This window comes from Hippocampus guttulatus, chromosome 12, assembly GCF_054856545.1.
Source record: "Hippocampus guttulatus isolate MCC_2025c chromosome 12, RoL_Hgut_1.0, whole genome shotgun sequence".
Lineage (NCBI taxonomy): Eukaryota > Metazoa > Chordata > Actinopteri > Syngnathiformes > Syngnathidae > Hippocampus > Hippocampus guttulatus.
The window spans coordinates 9,822,898-9,843,527 of NC_141272.1; the positions used below are offsets into that span (position 1 = coordinate 9,822,898).

The 20,630-nt window shown below is 41.8% G+C and overlaps 1 protein-coding gene across 1 annotated transcript in view; it reads left to right on the forward strand.

Moving 5' to 3' along the window:
* The window catches only part of drd2a (dopamine receptor D2a), a 42,647-nt gene extending 32,251 nt beyond the window's left edge, over window positions 1–10,396 (forward strand). The window contains exons 4-8 of the mRNA XM_086126121.1: window positions 2,106–2,242; window positions 2,971–3,179; window positions 6,303–6,386; window positions 7,267–7,648; window positions 8,538–10,396. Of these exons, the coding sequence (XP_085982247.1) occupies window positions 2,106–2,242; window positions 2,971–3,179; window positions 6,303–6,386; window positions 7,267–7,648; window positions 8,538–8,734 (1,009 nt within the window). The 3' untranslated portion in view covers window positions 8,735–10,396. The remainder of the gene's footprint in view (window positions 1–2,105; window positions 2,243–2,970; window positions 3,180–6,302; window positions 6,387–7,266; window positions 7,649–8,537) is intronic.
* Window positions 10,397–20,630: the final 10,234 nt, after the last annotated feature.

Consider the following 20,630-nt stretch of genomic DNA (forward strand, 5'->3'; position numbering starts at 1 on the left):
AAAGGACAAGGAAAATCCAATAACCTGATCTGAGGAAAACATAGAGTTTAACACAATGACAAAAAAGCGATACAAATCATGTCAAGTGGTTAGCGCGTCGACCTCACAGTGCAGAAGTCATGGGTTCGATCCCAGCTACGGCCTTCACATGTGGAGTTTGCATGTTCTCCTCGTGCCTGTGTGGGTTTTCTCCGGGGTACTCCGGTTTCCTCTCGCATTCCGAAAACATGCATGGCAGGCTGATCGAGCACTCTAAATTATCCCTAGGTGTGAATGTGAGCGCGGATGGTTCTTCAGCCTCGCCTGCTGCCCGAAGACGGCTGGGATAGGCTCCTTGAGAGGATAAGTGACTCGGAGAGTGGATATATGGATGGATGGATATATACAGTATGTGTATCAAGATAGAGCGAGAGAGAGAAAATATTGATTTTACATGTTCTGCTTGGTTGCACAGAACAAAACAAATGCTCACACCTCTCACTTATAGGACATGTATTTCTCACATTTTTCCAGAGACATACCAATCACGTCATCCCGTATAATCGCCTGATACATCATCATTTGTATTTGAAATGGATGTCTATAGATTTCCCAATGGTAAGCGGCACCACGAGTTGCATTGAGATGTTATTCATAAGACTCCGGGTGTGCGCTTGCTGATCCTCGAGGAATGACTGGGGTGATTTCCAGGACTCCCTTGCTCTTGCTTGAGAACTTGTAAGTGTCCATCTAAAGGATAATTATTTTCCAAGAGCCTTGGATGAAATGTGTCATTCACTTGAACCACTGGAGGTAGCGTCCTATTTTCTGCATGTTAGGATCATCGTAGACTTTCATATTTTATGTATGTATTAGTCTTGATTGCGTGGCCAGATTATAAAATAATATTTAAAAAAAAAAACACCAACAACAACAACAAAAAATGCATAATGCGTCTCTGGTATTGTTTGGGAGGCCGGACCAAATGGGAAGGTGGGCCGTATCCAGCCCGTGGGCCATAGTTTTGGGACCTCTGCTATAAATATAAAATATAAGCAGTCTATCTGACTTTCTGTTAGCAAAATCAATGAACATTATTTTTCCTGAAGGGCAGATGCTCTTGAGGACTAATTCATACTCAAACTCAATTCAATTTTATTCACTTTCAAAGCAACCACAGTTCTGTGTACCTCAAGTAAAAATTCCGACATAAAATCAAAGGGAGTTAAAGCAAAAATAAAATAAACGGAAAAACAGTTCGTTAATTTTGCCATCAGAAAATGAAAGTCTTCACTGCCCAATTATGTCAACTGATGTATTTTGCCACCATGCAATTTTCTCAATTGGTGTCAAGAGACGCATTCAGAAGCCCTTCAAACAAAATAAGACATGAGAAAAAAAAATCAATGTACAATCCACTACAGGAAACTATGCATTTCCTGGTGATTAAGGCCACTCCACTCTCCTGGTTGCTATAACAAGGTCAACTAAAATGCTATGGTTTAAGGCAAAGCGGTCCCTGCAACACTCTAAGGGCTGAGTCCATAAAAAATGAAATGCACCTGCTGATTGCACTTTACATTGCAATTCATTTGCACCCGCAGTTTGTTCTCTCTCAATGGCTTGTTCATTTTTTGGCCACAACATTCGTCAATTCGTGCGGACAGCTCCGTGGCGGCTGTGTTTTTTGCACCTGTAATGGGTAGCATTTTTCACAGCGCCGTTTTCTTCAGCGGGGATGACGGCGCTGTTGGACAGTCTGCGCTGGTGTGGCTGGATGGATGGCTTGTGGAACTGTGGGTGAGAAGGGAGGAGCGTCGGCCCAGAGGCGGATTTGGGACTGAGAGTCTCCGCTTGGAATTGAAACATGGGACAGTTTGGACACCCGGGGTCTCCAGCATGTATGAATGAGTCATCCTGGAGGAGATGGGGAAAAAATGGAAAACAGAAAGTCAAAAATTTGTCAGAAAATGCCCTGGCCTGAACCTGTACAACAATTACTTGATAGTGCCTGTGTGAGTTGATTGTTTTTTTTGTTTTTTTCATTTTTAAGGGTGATAATTTAGTCATCCGTATTATACTGTTTATGTCAATTGAAACGAAATTGCTTTTCCCCTCCGTCTCAGTTACACAGCAGTTGCAATGCCGATGTTGTACAACACCCGCTACAGTTCTAGAAGAAGGGTGACGATCATGATCTCAGTGGTGTGGGTCCTCTCTTTCGCCATATCCTGTCCTCTTCTTTTTGGGCTGAATAACACAGGTAAGAGATGGCACAGTATGTACTTGCACGCAATTTTTTAAAACCAAAAAGAAGAAGTTAAAAAAAAAAAGGCCTCATGTGATGTTCACATTGTGCTTGTGTTGCCTATGCATCCGTTTTGTGGTTTCACACTTGATAGTACATTGGGACTTGTTCATCATTAAGGGTCAAACTTGATTATGATATTTGCTGGCTAGAGCAGACTGCTCCCTGTGAAAGCATCACTAAGCTGCAATGAGACCAAATAAATAAATAAATTGCAGCGTTCTGACCTTTGACATGAGCCACCATCCGTCTGGAAATGAAAAAAGTTTAAGTTGACTAACTTTGCCTGTGACGGTGAGTTTGACGACAGTAGGAGATCAGGCGCTTGGACTCAGAGGTGTTTGGGACCGGAATGACTCACTTGTTTGAGTCCCCAAGAAGGTGGCAATAAAAAGGATTGTCATGTTCCGAGCAATGGGGAAAGGAGCCAAACAAACGGAATTGCGTAAATAACCCCCAGTTGAGGCGAAGTGACATTTTCTGATGTATTTTCAAGAAATTGAACGTAACATGCAATCACTCAGTTGTTGCCGCAAATGCAATTTCAAGGAAGGACATGTTAGGCGCCAATGAAGCCTTTTGCAATATGGGATGAATCTCCACACCAGTCATCAAAAGGGGCAAAACACAAATCCCCCCTTTTTTTTTTCATTTTATTTGATTCTTCTCCTTTCTCCTCACAGCAACTCGGGAAGCGTCGCTTTGTGTGATCGCCAACCCGGCCTTTGTGGTGTACTCCTCCATCGTGTCCTTTTATGTCCCCTTCATCATCACGCTGCTGGTTTACGTGCAAATCTACGTGGTTCTGAGGAAGCGCAGGAAGCGTGTGAACACCAAACCCAAGCAGCGACAGGGTCAGGCCGCCGTCCCTGGCGTGGCCACGTCACTAAAGGTAAGTTTTTGACAGTCTGTATAAACAGTACAAGAGTACTCCCAAGTTTGACCGCAATCTGTTCCATGACACTTGTCAAACTGCGGTTCTTCAAAATAACATTTCGCATTGGGCTGTATTTTATTTTCATCTTGTATTTAGGCCTTGCAGGTCTGGATTATTGGTTGTGTAATCTATTTTAGTGTGTCAATACTGTTTCACCAACCACGGTGACGTTTCACTTATTTTGACAAATCAGACAGTCAGGTCGTCACATGACCTTGCACAGTCACCACACAGAAGCAACATTTTCAAGGGACTCATGTACATTAAACATGGCACAAAAAAAAAGTACCTAACTGATAGGCTTCATATCACCTGTGACTAGCAACATGACAAGTGGCCGCCATTTTCGAGAATTTTCTAAAAGAAGAAAACATGGAAAGAGCATTCCAGATGCCTCGAAAATCCTCTATTACAAATCCATTGATAGATATTTTTAACTCAAATTCAGCGAATCGGAGCACTTGAAAAGATATGATAAGAAATGATTCACTTGTGGTGGCCCGGTAGTCCAGTGGTTAGCACGTCGGCTTCACAGTGCAGAGGTACCGGGTTCAATTCCAGCTCCGGCCTCCCTGTGTGGAGTTTGCATGTTCTCCCCGGGCCTGCGTGGGTTTTCTCCGGGTGCTCCGGTTTCCTCCCACATTCCAAAAACATGCATGGCAGGCTGATTGGACGCTCTAAATTGTCCCTAGGTGTGAGTGTGGGCGTGAATGGTTGTTCGTCTCTGTGTGCCCTGCGATTGGCTGGCAACTGATTCAGGGTGTCCCCGCCTACTGCCCGAAGACGGCTGGGATAGGCTCCAGCACCCCCCGCGACCCTAGTGAGGATCAAGCGGTTCGGAAAATGGATGGATGGATGGATGATTCACTTGTACGGTTTTACTCAAATTTAATTTTGGATCAAATTTTCAAGAGGCAATATTACATAAAGTGCAAGGCATTTTTTTCCGACCCATAAATCCCAATTTGCCCAGAATCCATTGTTCGATTTTCAAAATTCTTGCTGCACTATACTCAGGTCGAAGTGACCGCCCCAGTCAAACTACAGTATTTTCCGCACTATAAGGCGCACCTAAAAGCATTCAATTTTCTCAAAAGCCGACAGTGTACCTTATAATCAGATGCACCTTTTATATGGATTAATATTCAGATTTCTTGGGAGTAGTACTTTAAATATTCTTTAAAGCGTTTTGGTACAGCTGCAGCAGTTGTGAAAGTGCAATATAAATAAAGCTGTATTGTATTATATTCCTTTAGCGCAGCTCCATCTAGTGGATGTATAACGTAACCTCAGCCACTACTTTAGCTTCTATTCTACGCACCTTATAATGTGATGTGCCCTATACAGTATATGAAAACAGTTTTAAAATAGGGCGTTCGTTGAAGATGTGCATTATACTCCGAATCATTTTCACGTTTGGCAATTCATGTCACCTTGCTCCTGGGTGAGGATAAGCAATATATAAAATAAATGGAAACGCTACCCAAAAATCTTTGTGCCTGTCTATAAGGTTGGCATTTCAGCCAACAAGAGCCCCACTTGGAGCTTGAAAGAGGCTGTCTCGATCTGCATATACCAAATGTGATGCCTTGTGGGGTAGAGAGAACATCTGCTCTTTGTGGTAGAAAGCCTTGTGAGCATTCAACAGGAGCAAGGAGGAAAAGCAATCTGCTACGGATGCACAGCTGATGTCATTTGGCACAACTCAGATTGTTTTTGAAGAATGAAACAGATGTCATCATTGATTACTAATCATGGTGAATCCATCCAGTGAAGTTCAGTAAAATCAAATAACACTTACTTATGTATGTAATATAATTTCATTAACTTGCCATGCATGTTTTTGGAAAGTGGGAGGAAACCGGAGTACCCGGAGAAAACCCACGCAGGCACGGGGGAGAACAGGCAAACTCCACACAGGAACGCCGGAATCGAACCCTGGACCTCTGCACTGTGAGGCCAGCGTGCTGCCCAGTCGAACACCATGCTGCCCTGACTTAGGATCCTATTTTGCAAATGACACCGTGACAAAACCTGGAAGTAGAAAACGAATCAATAAACAAAACCAGAATAAGTGCGAAACATCAAAAAAACAAAATAATATGACTGCTTAGTCAGCCACATGGCAGACATTTTTAACTCTTATGAAAGTGAAACAGTCATTAACTTCTGGTGGATATTCACTGTCATCTGACCCCCCCCCCCCCCCAAAAAAGCCAAAGGAAAATGCAAAACACACACGAGTTAAAGCTTTGATGCTGAGGTCTTGTGATGTGCTCCAAGTTGTCCAACTTCAGGGCAACTTCAAGGTACGAGAAAACGAAGAAAACAAAATCAAAACCGTCAAGAACAAACAAACCTCACCAGTGATTTTTGGAGCCAACTATACCTCATGCTTTGAATGTTCGCAGATTGGGTTACATAAGAATTAATTTTTCTCTTGGCTACATCACATTTCGGGCTGCATCTTGTCGCAACACTTCCCGGGCCGGGAAATTTTAAATCCCTGCATTAATTTGGTTGCTAAAACCTGCCCCATGATATGATCTTTGGCTCTTTAATGGCATGTTTGTATTTCTGGTGTTTATTTCAGACACACATTGCAGCAAAAAAAAGTATGTTTGCGTTTGTGTGTGTGTGTGTGTGTGTGTGTGTGTGTGTAATGACACAGAGAAGGAGTTTCATAGCTTTACTGTTCCAATATAATCTAATGGCCTGTGATACACGGTCGCATCTCGACTAACGAGCAGATAATGGTTATGATGAGAAAATAATCATTTTGGAGTAGACTAATCACATTTCAATACAGCTACCGGCTGGCTAACTGCACTTGTTTGTCTGTAGTGATTTAACCTCGCTGTCTATTATATGAAGCTGTCAAGTTAATGGCCAGACTTTTAGCAGCAGCTGTCTTGGTATGTGCCAGCACTCACGTAGTCTGCTTTGACCTTCCAGGGTGCCGTATCTGCACTATGACAGCCCCCTTTTACCCTTTTTTGTCACTCGTGAGCTGACGTTGTAACTGCTGCTTGCTTGACAGTTTTTTTTTTGGTTTTTTTTTGCGGTGTGAAATTGCAGGCGTGCACTCACCCAGAAGATGTGAGGCTGTGCACGGTGATTGTCAAGTCAAACGGGAGTTTCCCCGCCAACAAGAAGAAGGTGGTACGTTATCATTATGCTGTCCTTCTTCCTCTTCTTTTTCTTCTTGAGTGTGATGGAAAGTGAAAATGATGGACTCACGAGGAGATTGAGCAAGATGTCACCTTGAGATGTGACATCCCATCCACTATGTTAAACTACGGACAGGCAGAATGCAGTAATTCATTAGTCAATTGTCGAGAACAGATTTGTTGCGTTTTAAATTAATGGACCAGATGCATGGCAAGGCGTGAAGCATTTCCACTGCAGAGATAATGGTCCGCTGTCTATTTGTTAAATGCTACCGGGATGCCATCTAATTGAAAAATAACCTCTGTAGTTAAAATGTTGTTGTTGTTTTTTTAATTGTTTGACTTGTGAGAATGTAAGATAGTGGTTAGCACATCTGTTTCTGAGTTCTGAAGTGTTCAATAAAACCTAATGTGCACGTTGATGGAATATGGAAGGAAGATGGAGTACCCGAAGAAAACCCACACAATTACAGGGAGAACGTGCAAACTCCACACGGGGAGGCCAGAGCCCGAAATCGAACCCTGCACCTTTTTGCATTGTGAGGCGGACGTGCTAACCAGTCGACCAAAAATGGTTTTGAAGGCCTGCATTAAGAATAACCAGTGAGGATGTTTGTTTTTGACCAGCAAAAGGAAATGTTTTATTCTTTCTAAGAAGCAGCCGAACGGCTCCACTGTCTTCCGGGTTTGCAGAAGGGTTCATTCTAGGACCACTGCTATAGTGATGATGGGGAGATTTATGTTCCTCTTAAGATAAAAGATCCCTTCTCTTCAAAAAGCCTTTTATTAGCTCTTCGAGACATTAATGCTTGGATGAGCTTGAAACAATAATGATCCATCTCCATATTTTTGCTGCTTTTGACACTTCTCAGTTATTTATTAAAGACATCGCTACCAAGGGTGAGGATGTGGAACTGGAAGAGCTCAACAGCGGAAGCAGCGGCCATAAACAGAAGCCACAATGCAAACTGGGAGGCACTCCAGCCACCAGCCACCAGCGGCTGATGCCAGCTAAGGCCAATGCTACCCCCACTTCCTCGCCCCCGACACCCCCGGACGAAAGCCAGAGAGTGGATGAGAACGGCGACCCCAGCAAGGAAGCCCTGGGAGATTCCACGCAAATGGTGACTAAAGTTTTCCAGACGCAAACCCTGCCGAACGGCAAGACGCAGACATCTTTGAAAAGCATGAGCAAGAGGAAGATTTCCCAGCAAAAGGAGAAGAAGGCCACGCAGATGTTAGCCATTGTCCTCGGTAAGTTTGCTCACAGAAGTTGACCTCGCAATTAGATTGCAGAAAAAGGAAAATGCTGATGATCCAATTAATTAATTCCAATGAAAAAAATCTAAACCTCCTCCTTAAGATGAAACAATTCAATTAGACAAAACTGTTCTGCTTCAGTCATAGATCTGTGTGTGTGTGTGTGTACGGATTTCAATTTCATCTTGTCATTTTACCAATTCTATTCCGATAGATGTTCTTCTTTGTTTTTATGTTTTATTGGATGCAACTTAGGGAAAATAAAAAATTCCTACACACATCACAGTTTTGTTTTTTGCAGTTCTTGAGATTGTAACTCCCAGAACTGCATTTGCTTCTATAATTTTGATTATTCAGATGTTTAACAGTGGATATGACAACGTTACTATTTTATTGAACAACTTTGGTTTAGATGCGAAGTTTCAAAATTTCAATGAATTAATCTGCGCATAAGAACAAGAAAGAAGAGGAGCAGTCACATGGTACCGAAAGGCACAAGCAGTTTCTTTTTTACTTAGAGGGGGTTGGGGTTGTTGATGGCTTAGGAGTGTTTTTCGAAAAAACATTGATTGTAATTATGACTACTGGAACATCAGCATTGGAATTGATAGTTATGCAAAACAAATTTGGGACAGTATTCAATGTATGCTGTGCAGTACAATTTTACAATCTTACAATTTACTCACCCACTACGGATTTCGGTTGCTTCTGAATAATTCTTTAACAAAAAAAAAAAAGAAAAAGAAATGGAAAGGCTTCAAACTACCGAGGCAGTAATACAATGAAAAAAGGCAGGAAATAGTTGGACATGTCCACATGGAACTTGGAGGCTGACGTCCTTACCATTCATTAATCTGTCGTCCATTTTCTCCTCTGTCCTCAGGTGTATTCATCATATGCTGGCTGCCGTTTTTCATTACACACATCTTGAACACCCACTGCACAAAATGCAAGGTTCCTGCCGAAGTGTACAATGCTTTCACATGGCTGGGCTATGTCAATAGCGCTGTGAATCCCATCATCTACACCACTTTTAACATCGAGTTCCGAAAGGCATTCATGAAGATTTTGCACTGCTGAAACGCAGCGAGGCTTTTTAAGACTGAAGGATGAACACAAGCGTGTCGCCAGGCAAATACCTCATCTTGGAAAGGAGAATGCACCACAGGGGCTAACTGAAATGTACTTTTCAAAGTCAGGGAGCAAAGTTACAGAAGTTCGGAGCTGCTGATGTGGTGTAAGAAAAAATATTTTGACTGGCAAATGCGTTCAGATATACTTGCGAGTACGTTCAAACGAGCTTGTATGCTAATTGCTACAATTGTTGCATTTTACCATAATGCAATGGGCGTATTGAATTACGCATTCACAAGTAAAAGAAAGCTGTTTCTTTAGCATTTAGCCTACAAGTACGTTCGAACCTATTTGCGAGTATATTTTTTTCTCTGCGAAACGCTGAATGTAAAACAAAAAAAAAATGTCTGTAGCAACGGTTTCTTCAGAAAATACAAATGTACCTTGTTCTCTGAAAAAGAAAAACATTGTGCTTGTCACCATTTAATGTAAACATCGCACACAAAAATTGCTATTCTGTGTATTTCTTGTTTATACAGGTGTGTGTGTGTGTATATATATATATATATATATATGTATATATATATATATATACACACACACACGTGTGTGTGTGTGTGTATAAATATTAGTCTTCTTTTCAGTGTTCAATCAGATATGTGAGCTCTATATTCTGAAAACCTATGTAGAATGTGTTTCCATGGCAAAAAGACTCTTTATGGTACTTGCTGTACAGTGTGGCTATGACAACCCATCCATCCATCCATCCATTTTCTAATCCGCATATCCTCACAGCGAGGCCAATACCCACATGATTGCAATTTTATAAATTGGAATGTCTTATTTCCTTATTGATCATTGCTCTAATTTGCTGTGAATATGTTTTACTAACCACATTTATTGTGTTTATATGATATGCCTGCGACTGAAATGTCATGCATGCTCCACAGTTTCTCTACTTGGCTTCCCATGAAATATGTTATCTCAAACAGACAAAAAAGATGTCCAATAAATGATGAGACACCGTCAAGTGCCATTTGATTAACAGAATTAATATTTGGGGTTTATTGTTTTATCCGAAATTGTCCTGTCATCATTCAGCAGTGTTTGCTTTCACTTATGCCCTCAGCATCCAACGCATGACTCAAAATCCACCCCCCCGCCCTTACCTTAATTACCTCTTAAATGCTCAAGGAGTCTGATATGTCACCTTCCAAGTGTCTTGACCACTCAAACTGGAGTCGTTTATAACGCATACATATCATCAGACGCTTCTTAGGTACAGCTACACACAGTGCTTTCGGTGGAAAAAAAATACGTGGCGGGCAGCTACGTATTCGACGGTTGCCTTATAAAATAGACGGTGGGTCACAGCAGATCATTAAGTTACTGAATAAATAACTACATAATAGATAATACCTGATTTGGTCGTTTGACCGGCAGTCTGCCCAATCATTAGTTCATCTTGAGATTGAGGATTTATTGTGTGTCTGTTGTGTAAATATGCTCATTGTATCCGAAAGCTCTTCTTTCCAAAGTCTCAGAGAGAATCAAGTTCTTCTCTCAAAGCTTAATACGGTGTGGCATCGCCTTGAAAGAGTATGCCATGAATAAAGTATATTCCCCAAACAGTTGATTAATCTATGATTAATCGATGCTCTCCAGTCATTCATGTATTTTTGGAGAAACAAAGAGTGAGTGACTGGTAAGCGTCGGACTGCTTTCTGTGCTGCGGTGTGGTTGGCTTGTGCATGTTTCATGGGGGGGTTGCGCAGTCGAAGGTGAATTCCGACCTTCGCCCGGAGGCTCAAACAAATTCAGCAGAGAAGGTGCCGTGTCATTTCCACTCCTTTCCTTGAGGCACCGAACGACTGATGTGATGTTCTTGGCGACTCAGTTTAATGGACTTAGAGCATCTCGAAGGACATTCGGGTTCAGGTTGGCCACTTGGCGAACGTAAGCGGAGGAAAAGTGGTTATGGTCCAACTGGGAAGGAAAATGAAAAAGCATTGGGATAAATACACGAAATATTTGACATGCTCGTGTGCATGAACCATGTTGTATTGCTGCTAAAAGAACCGAACGTGATCCATGTCTGCGATACGGAATTTCTCCATTAAAATTCCAGCAGATAATTTGCCGCAGGAATGCACAGGACCCACTTTAGTCACATCTGACACATATTTCTTTCACTGCACTCCTTCTGTTGTCATAATTACCATGTTATCAATTTAATTAGCACCACATTTGATACATTTCTTAAGGTCTTGTTTGATGAATGAATTAGTGCCTGTTTGCATAAAATTCCAATATGATTTTAAAGCATTACAAAGGAAAGATTCGGAATTAGTGGCATACAAGCTTAGAAGTGAGGCTCTTTTGTTGGGTAATCAGTAATGCATGCATTAAATAACAACTCTATAGGAGCTTTGAAAGAATGATTTTTTGATAATTGCAGAACAGGAAATGTATTAACATCTGTTTTCTATTGCATTTCCTCACAGACATTGCAAGGATGTGTTTGCATGCGTGCGTGCGTGTGTGTGTGTGACAGAGAAAGTATATGTATGTATATTCCATTATAAAAACATCTGGCAAAAATATTGAGATATTAATTTTTGGCCATATCGTAAAGCCATTGTACGTACGTACGTACACATATATATATATATATATATATATGTGTGTGTATGTATGTATATTCAGATTTAAATGTGATGATTATAGCAAAAAGAAAAATTATTGGTTGGAAGCAGTGATCATTTTGACAAGAAATTTTAATTGAGTAGACATGTGCCCGTCGGTACGGTGCCTGATAAATATGTGCCACCTCGTCAGTTCTGACTTCTGTCTCTGATTGGCTATTTTCTTCGAGCGAGGTTTCTTGCAATTACAGGCAGATGATTTTCATGTTACTTTTTCCCAAAAAATCATTATTTCTGTCACCAACCATATTGTGTTGTACTTCCCCCCCCCCCTTTCCCTAAGAGTGTGGATTACAGCATTAGTATGTTTGAGTATGTTTGAATACCTGAGGTAGAAAAGCGCTATACAAGTGACAGTGCATAGAATGTGCTGTTTTGATATGTACATGCTACATTTGATTACATGATTTCGGTGGTAAAAAGTGACTGGGAAATAACAACAGAGTCACATCTGCATTCATGAATAATTGCAGGGTGCATGCTCAGCTCCGATTCAGTGACACACACACTGTGCCAGGCATGTGCGCACAAACACGGCACAGTGATTTGCTTCGTTTGTAATCCAATCAGGCCTGATTGTTTTGTAGGTTATGAATTTGATTATTATTTCACCATTGTTGCTGGAGGGATAGACTCATTCTTTTTCTGATTCCATCAGATGCGATTTCTTCCTTGTTGGCAACCCACACGCCTGCACCTCAGGTCATTTTAATCCGGACACTTTGACATGAGCCGCTCACAGAATGTTCTCGTCAATCTTGCGGCCTTGTCTCTAACCAAGACATCCTAAAAATGGCACATGACCATGCGCCGGTACTGAGCTGTGATTTATGAGTAAGCACTCACGATCATTGATTTATGCTTTGAGGAATTTCCGAGGCTGTGTCGAAAAACCTTCCTGTGATCCTGTAATGGCTGTCTAAATTGAGTGTGTCCGTCTCATTCTCCTCAAAGTGTTTTCTCTTGTCACCTCTGAGCACTCCGCAGCTTGGTGACAAGCAGCTCCCAAAATAGTTGCAGGTTTCACAGGAGGAGAGCAAAAGTGGAGTAATGGAATACATATAACACCTTTATGTAATTAGAACATCAAAAAAAGGTACCGTATTTTCCTCACTATAAGCCGCATTCAATTTTCGCAAAAGCCGACAGTGCGCTTTATAATCCGATATGCCTTATATATGGATAAATATTCAGATTTCTTGGACGTAGTATTTTAAATTTTCTGTAAAGCGCTTTGTTACAGCTGCTCCAAAGCGCCCTATAGTGCGGAAAATACAGTAGCTGAGTTCCGTTACTGTTACAGGAGGAAAAAAAATGCATACTCAGATTACCGGTACACTTTATAAAAATTGGGTTTTCATTTTCATTTTAATAGGGAGAGAAGCCAGTTGCTGACTTGAGCCCTCATTAAAGCTAGCAAGCAAAGCAACCTTTGCAAGAGTTAGCAGCACAACAAGTAAGTAAGTTGTCATAATTTCCGCCATTTCGGCCACGGAAGCTCATGTAAGATTTAAGTTTGTGTTTACAAGAAAAGTCCAATTTTGGGGTTCGGCTGGATGGATGGACCATGACTGGCTGGCCACCTGTCCAAGATGTAAACTATCTTCCGCACAATGTCAACCTCAACATTAATGGATAAATGAAAAATACTCGACGGGCTGTCTGTATCCAATCATGAGCCATTTAAAATACAGTTTTAAACTTGCCGTAGATAATCAGCGGAGAGCGAAGCACTAAACACATCAGTTTGAATGGTTACCTACCAAGGACCAAATGTTAATCTTGATTTCTGGAGGGGGGGGGGGGGGGGGAACACAGCATTAATGATGGTACCATTAAGGGGGAAGTGGCCCGTTTTCTTCCACTGTGGCTCCAGTAAATCAAGTGCATGGAGAGGTGTAAAAGCAGGAAAAAGTGCAGCTTCAAAAGCGGCATCTTCTTCCCTTGTTAATAAAAGAGCCTGAGGGATGGATCAGTCAGTGTTCGGCATGAAAACTACCAGGTTTTGGCTACTTAATATGTATGGCATATTTGTATTCTTCTATTCAGCACACTTGAGTTGATTTGCATCGCGGCGTGTTGCTGAAAACAAATGATCAAAGTTCAGCAGGGAGCAGCCCTGTGTCTATTCCTTCGAAAAGATTATCTCGAGTCAATTATGTTTGTTAAGTTCATCGTTGTTTTTCCGCCCGGATCAGCTCGGAAAGATGTTAAACCCTTTTGAATATATATGATCACAAAGTTTGGCTGAGCCATGGACTTTGTGATTGCGAAGCGGAAGAGAACAATAGCTAATTACAAGGTGACCGGAAGCATGGCCTGTTGCCACACACAACAGGCAAGCAATTAACTGCAATAAAAATGACAAGGAGAAGAGTTTGCATCTGCATAATCCAGATAAGCAAGCAGCTAGTCTAGATCAGGATGGGGAAACGTCAATGCTTTTTTTCATTCTTGCGCTTCCGGAACCACATAGGACCACGTACTTCCTGGCCAGATGTATAACAAAAATGCAAATTTTGTTTCCAAAAAAGTGCACACTCTTGCTCTTACTCTCATGCTCTCAATTAATGTCAGTTTTCATAATGCATTACTGAAACCATGTAGAAAAGATCCATTACCTAACCTAAAAACTGAGATTTTGAAACAAACAACAAAATAAACATTTTACACCCCAGTGTAAAGGGCTCCCTCGCATAAAAATTACCATTCAAGGACGGCAACTTTTTGCTCAACGGCAAACCAACATTAAGTGCAAGAACTAATTTTGTGCGCGTCTTTCACAAAAATCAACTCACTCAAAATTGTAATGATTGAGGTATTAGGTTGTTCTTTATATCAGAGAGAGAGAGAAATGTGCTGTCCTTGCAAACTCTTTTATTGTTTATACTTTTTTCGTAATTTTTTTTGTAGTGAATTGCTTTGCCTGTTGTGTTTGGCAACCGAGCATGCATCAGGTCACCTCGTAATTCGCTATTGTTCTTTTCTATATCCACCAATTGGTATTTTCTGGTAAGAAAACGTTCAGTCTTGGAGTCGACTGGCAAATGTCAATGGAGACATTGTTATAGGTTGCGTGTTTGGTCATGTGCTTGTTATCTCAATTTCACTACACAATACAAAAAAAAAATCAGTTTGGATGGTAAAAATCGGTATGTGCGTGTACCCCGCTTTATCATCTCTCCTAGCTTTCTCTCACTCACTTCTTTGGAGGTCCGCAAAGACGAATAAGGGAAGTCTGATTTGATGTTAATTGAGCCAGCAGTCAGTGTGAGCAATTTGTGAGTGCTTTCCCGGAGCAGCTCGTCGTAATCACATTCTTCGATGACTTAGCTGTTCAGTGACTCCACTTGGTCTATGTTTTACATCAGTCCCCTTTAAACACAACTCCCTCGTGTAAAGTGTAATGAAATGTGCCACATAAATAAAATTGACATTGGCATTGATATGCATGACACACAAAATGAATCATGTCTACGTTGTGTGGGAAAAAAATATCTTGGATGCAGTGACTGTTTGGAAGTGAAGCAAATTTTGTCAACCGAAGCAAAAGTTGCCCCAAAATTCTGTGCGTAAACAAAATTTGTTCCCAACTTGTAACAGGGGCAATCGGAAAGCAAGGCTCAGCTGTACTTAACGTCCTTCCCCCCCCCCCCACTTCATTCAATTGGTGTCATATATTTAAAGCTTGCTTTTTATCCCATTGAGAGGAAGCCTCCAAACGCAACATGAATAAGCGCAATATAATTTGTCAAACTAGAAATAGATCTTGCAATAAAAGTGATTGATTGTCGGCGTTGCACGTTTCAATCTCAGCTATATTTTCCATGAAAATCACATTGTGACTGGAATCCCATTTGGGGCCTTGTGCGCTTGCTCGCCAGTGTCGCGCTCACCCATCTGATTGATTGCTGATCAGCCCGCACACCTGCCATCCATCATCTCATCAACTGTGAAGAATATTAAACACGTTTTCCATGTCGCCATCAGCAATTCAGCCAGTGTGTGACTCAGTTTTGTCACCTTAGCTTGGCCCCAGCGGTGATTTGATCATAGAGCACCTGTCTAAACATAATCACTGCATGCCTGTCAACGAAGCTGCTTGCTTCTCTCCTGACCTCCAAATCTGTACTCCCAAACTTTGCGTTGCTTGCTTTCGCCCGGCCTACTTTCTAAGTCGGCAGTCCCCTCACCTGAAGTGACCCCCGCGGACAAGGCAATGCGCCCTCTCCTCAGCCATTCCCGTCTTACTTTGCGTGCGCCTGCATCCAAGTGTGGTGATCGCAACCCAAGTAGTTCTCGCTGCACGCAAGGAGAGTGTTTAAATCAAAATTATGCTTTATAGCGGCGTGTGCTTTGGTGTCTAAAGGTCTGAATCATAATTGCAGGATTCTTTTTTTTTTAATCGTATAAATTGTAGTCCACTCATGTGCAACCTGTCCATGCTGATGAATTCAACCTTTGAAGCACGGATGATTTAAATCTCTTAAATAATTAGGTACGTACATTATATGAATGAAAAATCAAGACTGTTACAAAAGGAAAACATGAGGACGGATCATTTAGTACAGTGGTCCCCAACCCCTGGGCCATGGACCGGTACCGGTCCCTGGTCATTTGGTAGCGGGCCACGCAGAAAGAATAAATAACTTACATTACTTCCGTTTTATTTATTGTGGAATCTGAAAGATTGAAAATTTACCGGATCCTCTGTTACATCCTTCTACAGTATGTAACTCTTGACGCAGGTCAAGGCGCGCTTTTCGGTCACATGATAGGTTACCGCTAAATTGAAATCCGGGAGCTTGCAAAATGAGTGAAAAACAAACGTCCTTGGAAAGTTTCTTTGAGAAGGGAAAAGGCCGAGCCAGGAGACAGAAGAGGAACCTCCGACTTTTAAGAAAAAGAAGGCTACATTTAGACAGTATCCGGAGTCCTACTTAAAATACGGATTTATCTCAACGGGAGATTCCCACGCACCAAGCCCACTCTGCATAACATACGGTGATGGTGAGTCGTATATTTCGTGCACTTTGTATCTTATTTTGAAGGCACTTTTAAACGTTACCATAGCGACCAGAGAGTGTTGCGGCCAGAGAGGACGTTCCTCGTGTCACGATTCGTGTTTATTATTATGTTTCGAAAATTCCACAGTTTTCATGCAGATCATATCATATGATTTTGTTGTATTTATCCGAGACACCTTAAAGGCCGGTCTCTGAAAATATTGTCTGACATTAAACCAGTCCGTGGGGCAAAAAAGGTTGGAGACCGCTGATTTACTATTCTCAGGGCTTCAGTTGTTCGGTTGGGGACCGCTGATTTACTATTCTCAGGGCTTCAGTTGTTCCACATTTTGTTCTGATAAAAGCAGCTGTGTGCAGAATTTGGAAATGTATTTCCATCCATTTTCCAATCCGCTTATCCTCACGAGGGTCTCGGGCATGCTTCAGCCTATCCCAGCTGCCGAATAATGAAGTCTCATCTGCTCACACAAGAGAGAAAATGCAGTGGAAAATGTAACACATCAAGGTTACTTTCCATTTGAAGTGATGGGCTGGCGAGTCATTCCATGCCATTGACAGTGGTGTCGCGATCTGATGCTGTACGTGGTGCCGGGCGTCCAGTCGCTCACTTTTAGGAGACAGGACCTCCGTCTCAAATGGGCTAATTTCAGCAAGATGGCAAGTAAGCTAGAATTCTCCCTTCTTAGGGTAGTTTGACAAAATCATTCCAGAGATATGTCATGAAAACGCCTGCGGACTGTGAAAACAATTAAAAGAAGACCTGTTGAGTGAATTAATTCATCATCAATTTGGAGCCGACGCGGCCCAGAGATTTGGACTGCCACATACCGCTGCTTTTATCAACCTCATGAAGAACAGCCAACTTGCGATGAGAGAAAACAAATTAGCAAGCGTTCACCAATAGCCTCCACAAAATAGAGAAGAACGCCATCCAGTTGGAATAATTTATGTCTTCCTTCCATTCTCTACATGCAGGGATTGATCTGCCAGCTGTCTAGGTGCATCCCTCCCATCCCGCAAGCCCGTCTGGGTTCACAAATAGACAGAGCATGTATAAACTTGGCAGAAACAACATCCTTCTCAAAGCTTTATCCTGAATTTGGCGAAATTTGAGAGCAAATTGAAGCTTCTTTCACAAGTCCAACAAGAACAAAGCCCTGCATCTTGACATCAACATCATGGAGAGTTGGGGGGGGGGGGGGGGGGGGTGTCCATACAGCTCTTACATTTGGATTACATCAGAATTGAGGAAGTGCATATTTATGCTACCGTACGTTGGTTGTGAGGATGGTAAGGTCGTGACAATCATTTACGTTCTGAATACAAGTACGGAAAAAGGCAGGAAATGGGTTCATGTTGTGTGAGGTGTGATTTGTCCTATTCCGAGATTTGCCCAAAATCACGTACTGCTAGAAATAAAAAGTACTTTCAAAGGCTCATGAATCGCGTTCAAGAAAAAAGTCAAATCTTAGTAATTCAAAGGACTCGATAGGCTGCCGAGGGAGGCCCTTTGGAATACGTGACCATAACTCACCGGAATAGCCTTCCTCTGAGAAGATGGTCCGAGGCGGATGCCACGATTCTTGTTTGCTGAATCGCACTATTTGTATCACAGCCTCAATGTTATCCAAGAGGGACTTCTTCAATTCAAATGGTTTATGGCCTCAGCAATAGCTGTAATTCTACTTTGAGTGAGATAAGCGCTTCGATCTGTCAGCACGCCGGAAAACCAGTTAGGAGCAAGCAAATCCATTCAAAGACCTGAACGTCTCCGCCAGCAAAATGACAGCTGCATTTATTGAGGTTCTCCTAGTAGAGGACTGTTGAAAACCCCAAACCGTATCCAGACATGCATTTAGGCCAGTCAAGCCATGATTGGTGTGAATCGGTCACATTTTTTTCCTTTTTTTTCAATAGATGACGCAATGCGTCCACTGTACGAGACAAGTTATTGAGATCAATAATAAATTAAAAAAAATAGTGTGGTTTTGTTCTAAAATTATTAGAATGTGAGTATTATATTTGATCTATCTCTGGGTGATGGGAGATTGTTGTTGTTGTTTTTTCGCCAATAGGTGACAGAATGTACGAGTTAACATGAAAAGATTGAAAAAATATTGCGAGTTTCATGATTATTATTTTCAGGCTCTGATAATTGCATTTTTATCTATCGATTTAGTTTTGGTGGCAGTCAGTCAGGGGCTTGGGCCATGGTGGCTTCAATGAAAACTCTGAAGCTCGCAGGCTGGCTGTGATGTCAGTACAATGTGCCGTAACTCTTTTTCTTTTCTTTTTTTTTCTTCCTCCAGGGAATGAAAAACCTAACAGTTAGTAATGTCATCTAAATTATAGAAACACTTAAAGACGCCATTTGATAAAGCAGGAAATGCTCATTTTGACTCAAAACTACACTTTGTGCTTATTTGTCTTTTTGGGGGACGGGGGGGGGGGGGGGGGTGACAACACTGATGGGAGTTTTACACAAGTGTTTTTCCAATGGGCGATAACGGCTCATAAGGAAAAACAAAATGTGGAGGGTGGATGGATATAACGCGGAGGGGAAGGAGGAGAGTGGAGAGGAAATGAAAGAGATGCATATCTGAGTGGGCTTTAATTCACCGTGGGTTCGGTCGTGCTGGCAACCGACAGCAAGGACGTGTTCGGCTGTTTTGATACTGTGATCTCAGGCACTCTCTGCACACATTTGGAACCCCCTTCCCTAGTTTCTGATAAATTATCAACAAAAAAAAAAAGCGAAAAGTGACAATGGCAATTCATTGCAGCTCTCATGTATGATAAACACACACTCCCCTGAATACTATTTATTCGAATGCATTCAAGCGCTAGATACACAAAAAGCAATCATTGCCCTGGGTTAAACTGAAACATGAAGTGCAGTTGTAATATTCATATTTTTCTCCAAGCAGAATATTAATATTCTTTTGTGAACTTTTTTTATTACGGCAAAAATACTACACACTCGCTTTTGATTGCAAATTTTGAGTGGTGAGAACATTTTGTGACTATTGTGAAGTTAAACGCATCCTTAATTGATACGTTTGCTCGGATGAAAGCCATCAAATTGCACCCGATAATGATAAGTCATTTGCATGATGCATTCGTTCAAGTGTTTATTAAGGAGAATTGCACACACATTCCTGTATTGCTCTCTGAAATTTTTCTTGATTTCACCTTTGATCGCCATTTCAAGCAAATCTTTATCAATTTCTGAAGTTTTACAAATTCAAGCAGGCTTTTTCTTGTAACGGTTTTACAAGTATGATCAAAGTTGTACGTAAGATGTGATAGCTGGCGGCGCAGATCAAATGAGCATATGAACTCACACTGGGAGGCTTCTTAGAAAGACCGCGTTCCAATGCGGGTAGAAGCATTTCTGTGGAGAAGTGGTGCTCTGTGGAGAGTGAGTGCATTGCATTCAAATACTCTATTGTGGAAAGTGTTGGGGGCTGTGTTCTGTGCCTATGCGATAGCTGCGGCATTCACCATTAATCATTGCGGAGGAGCATGACAAGAGCAAGAAAAATCTGCATGAAGTGATAGTAAAAATATACTGGAGACTACAAGTCCCTTCAGAGGCTACACTTTAATAGCGCAGAGAATAAAGTCAGCTTCGAAGGGACTTTCTTTTTAACTCGCTGTGTGTGTGTGTGTTGTTCATCTTGGAGTCCTTTGTGTGACTTTCTTTGCTAAAACACCTCTTTTCACGGTCGCCTGTGAGAATCTGTCAAGAGGATAACAGTCAGCATGAGCCTTTGACACTTGGGGAGAGCAAACTGCTTTTGTGTGTGGTTTGTTTGTTTTTTTTGTCAAAGGAAGAGGTAACCAAGAGATGACAATAACCACCCCGGGAGAGATGGTCAACCAGAAATCACTGCTGAGAAGGCCTGGCTACAATGGCACACGCAGACCGAAGGCTACAGCACACCCGCCACGATGTAGTTACAGGAAGTGGGGTTCTGCACAGAACATGTTATGGCTCTCCCGCTATGAGAAGCTTAAAGGAGACGCAACCCACCAGATGACGTCGGCTGGCCTCAAACACATCAGTTTAGAGCCATTTGAAACATTAGAACGAACCCAAAGACCCTGTGAAATAAGCTCATAGAATTGTTTCTAAATAAAGCGGTGCCTTAGGATGCGAGGGTGAAC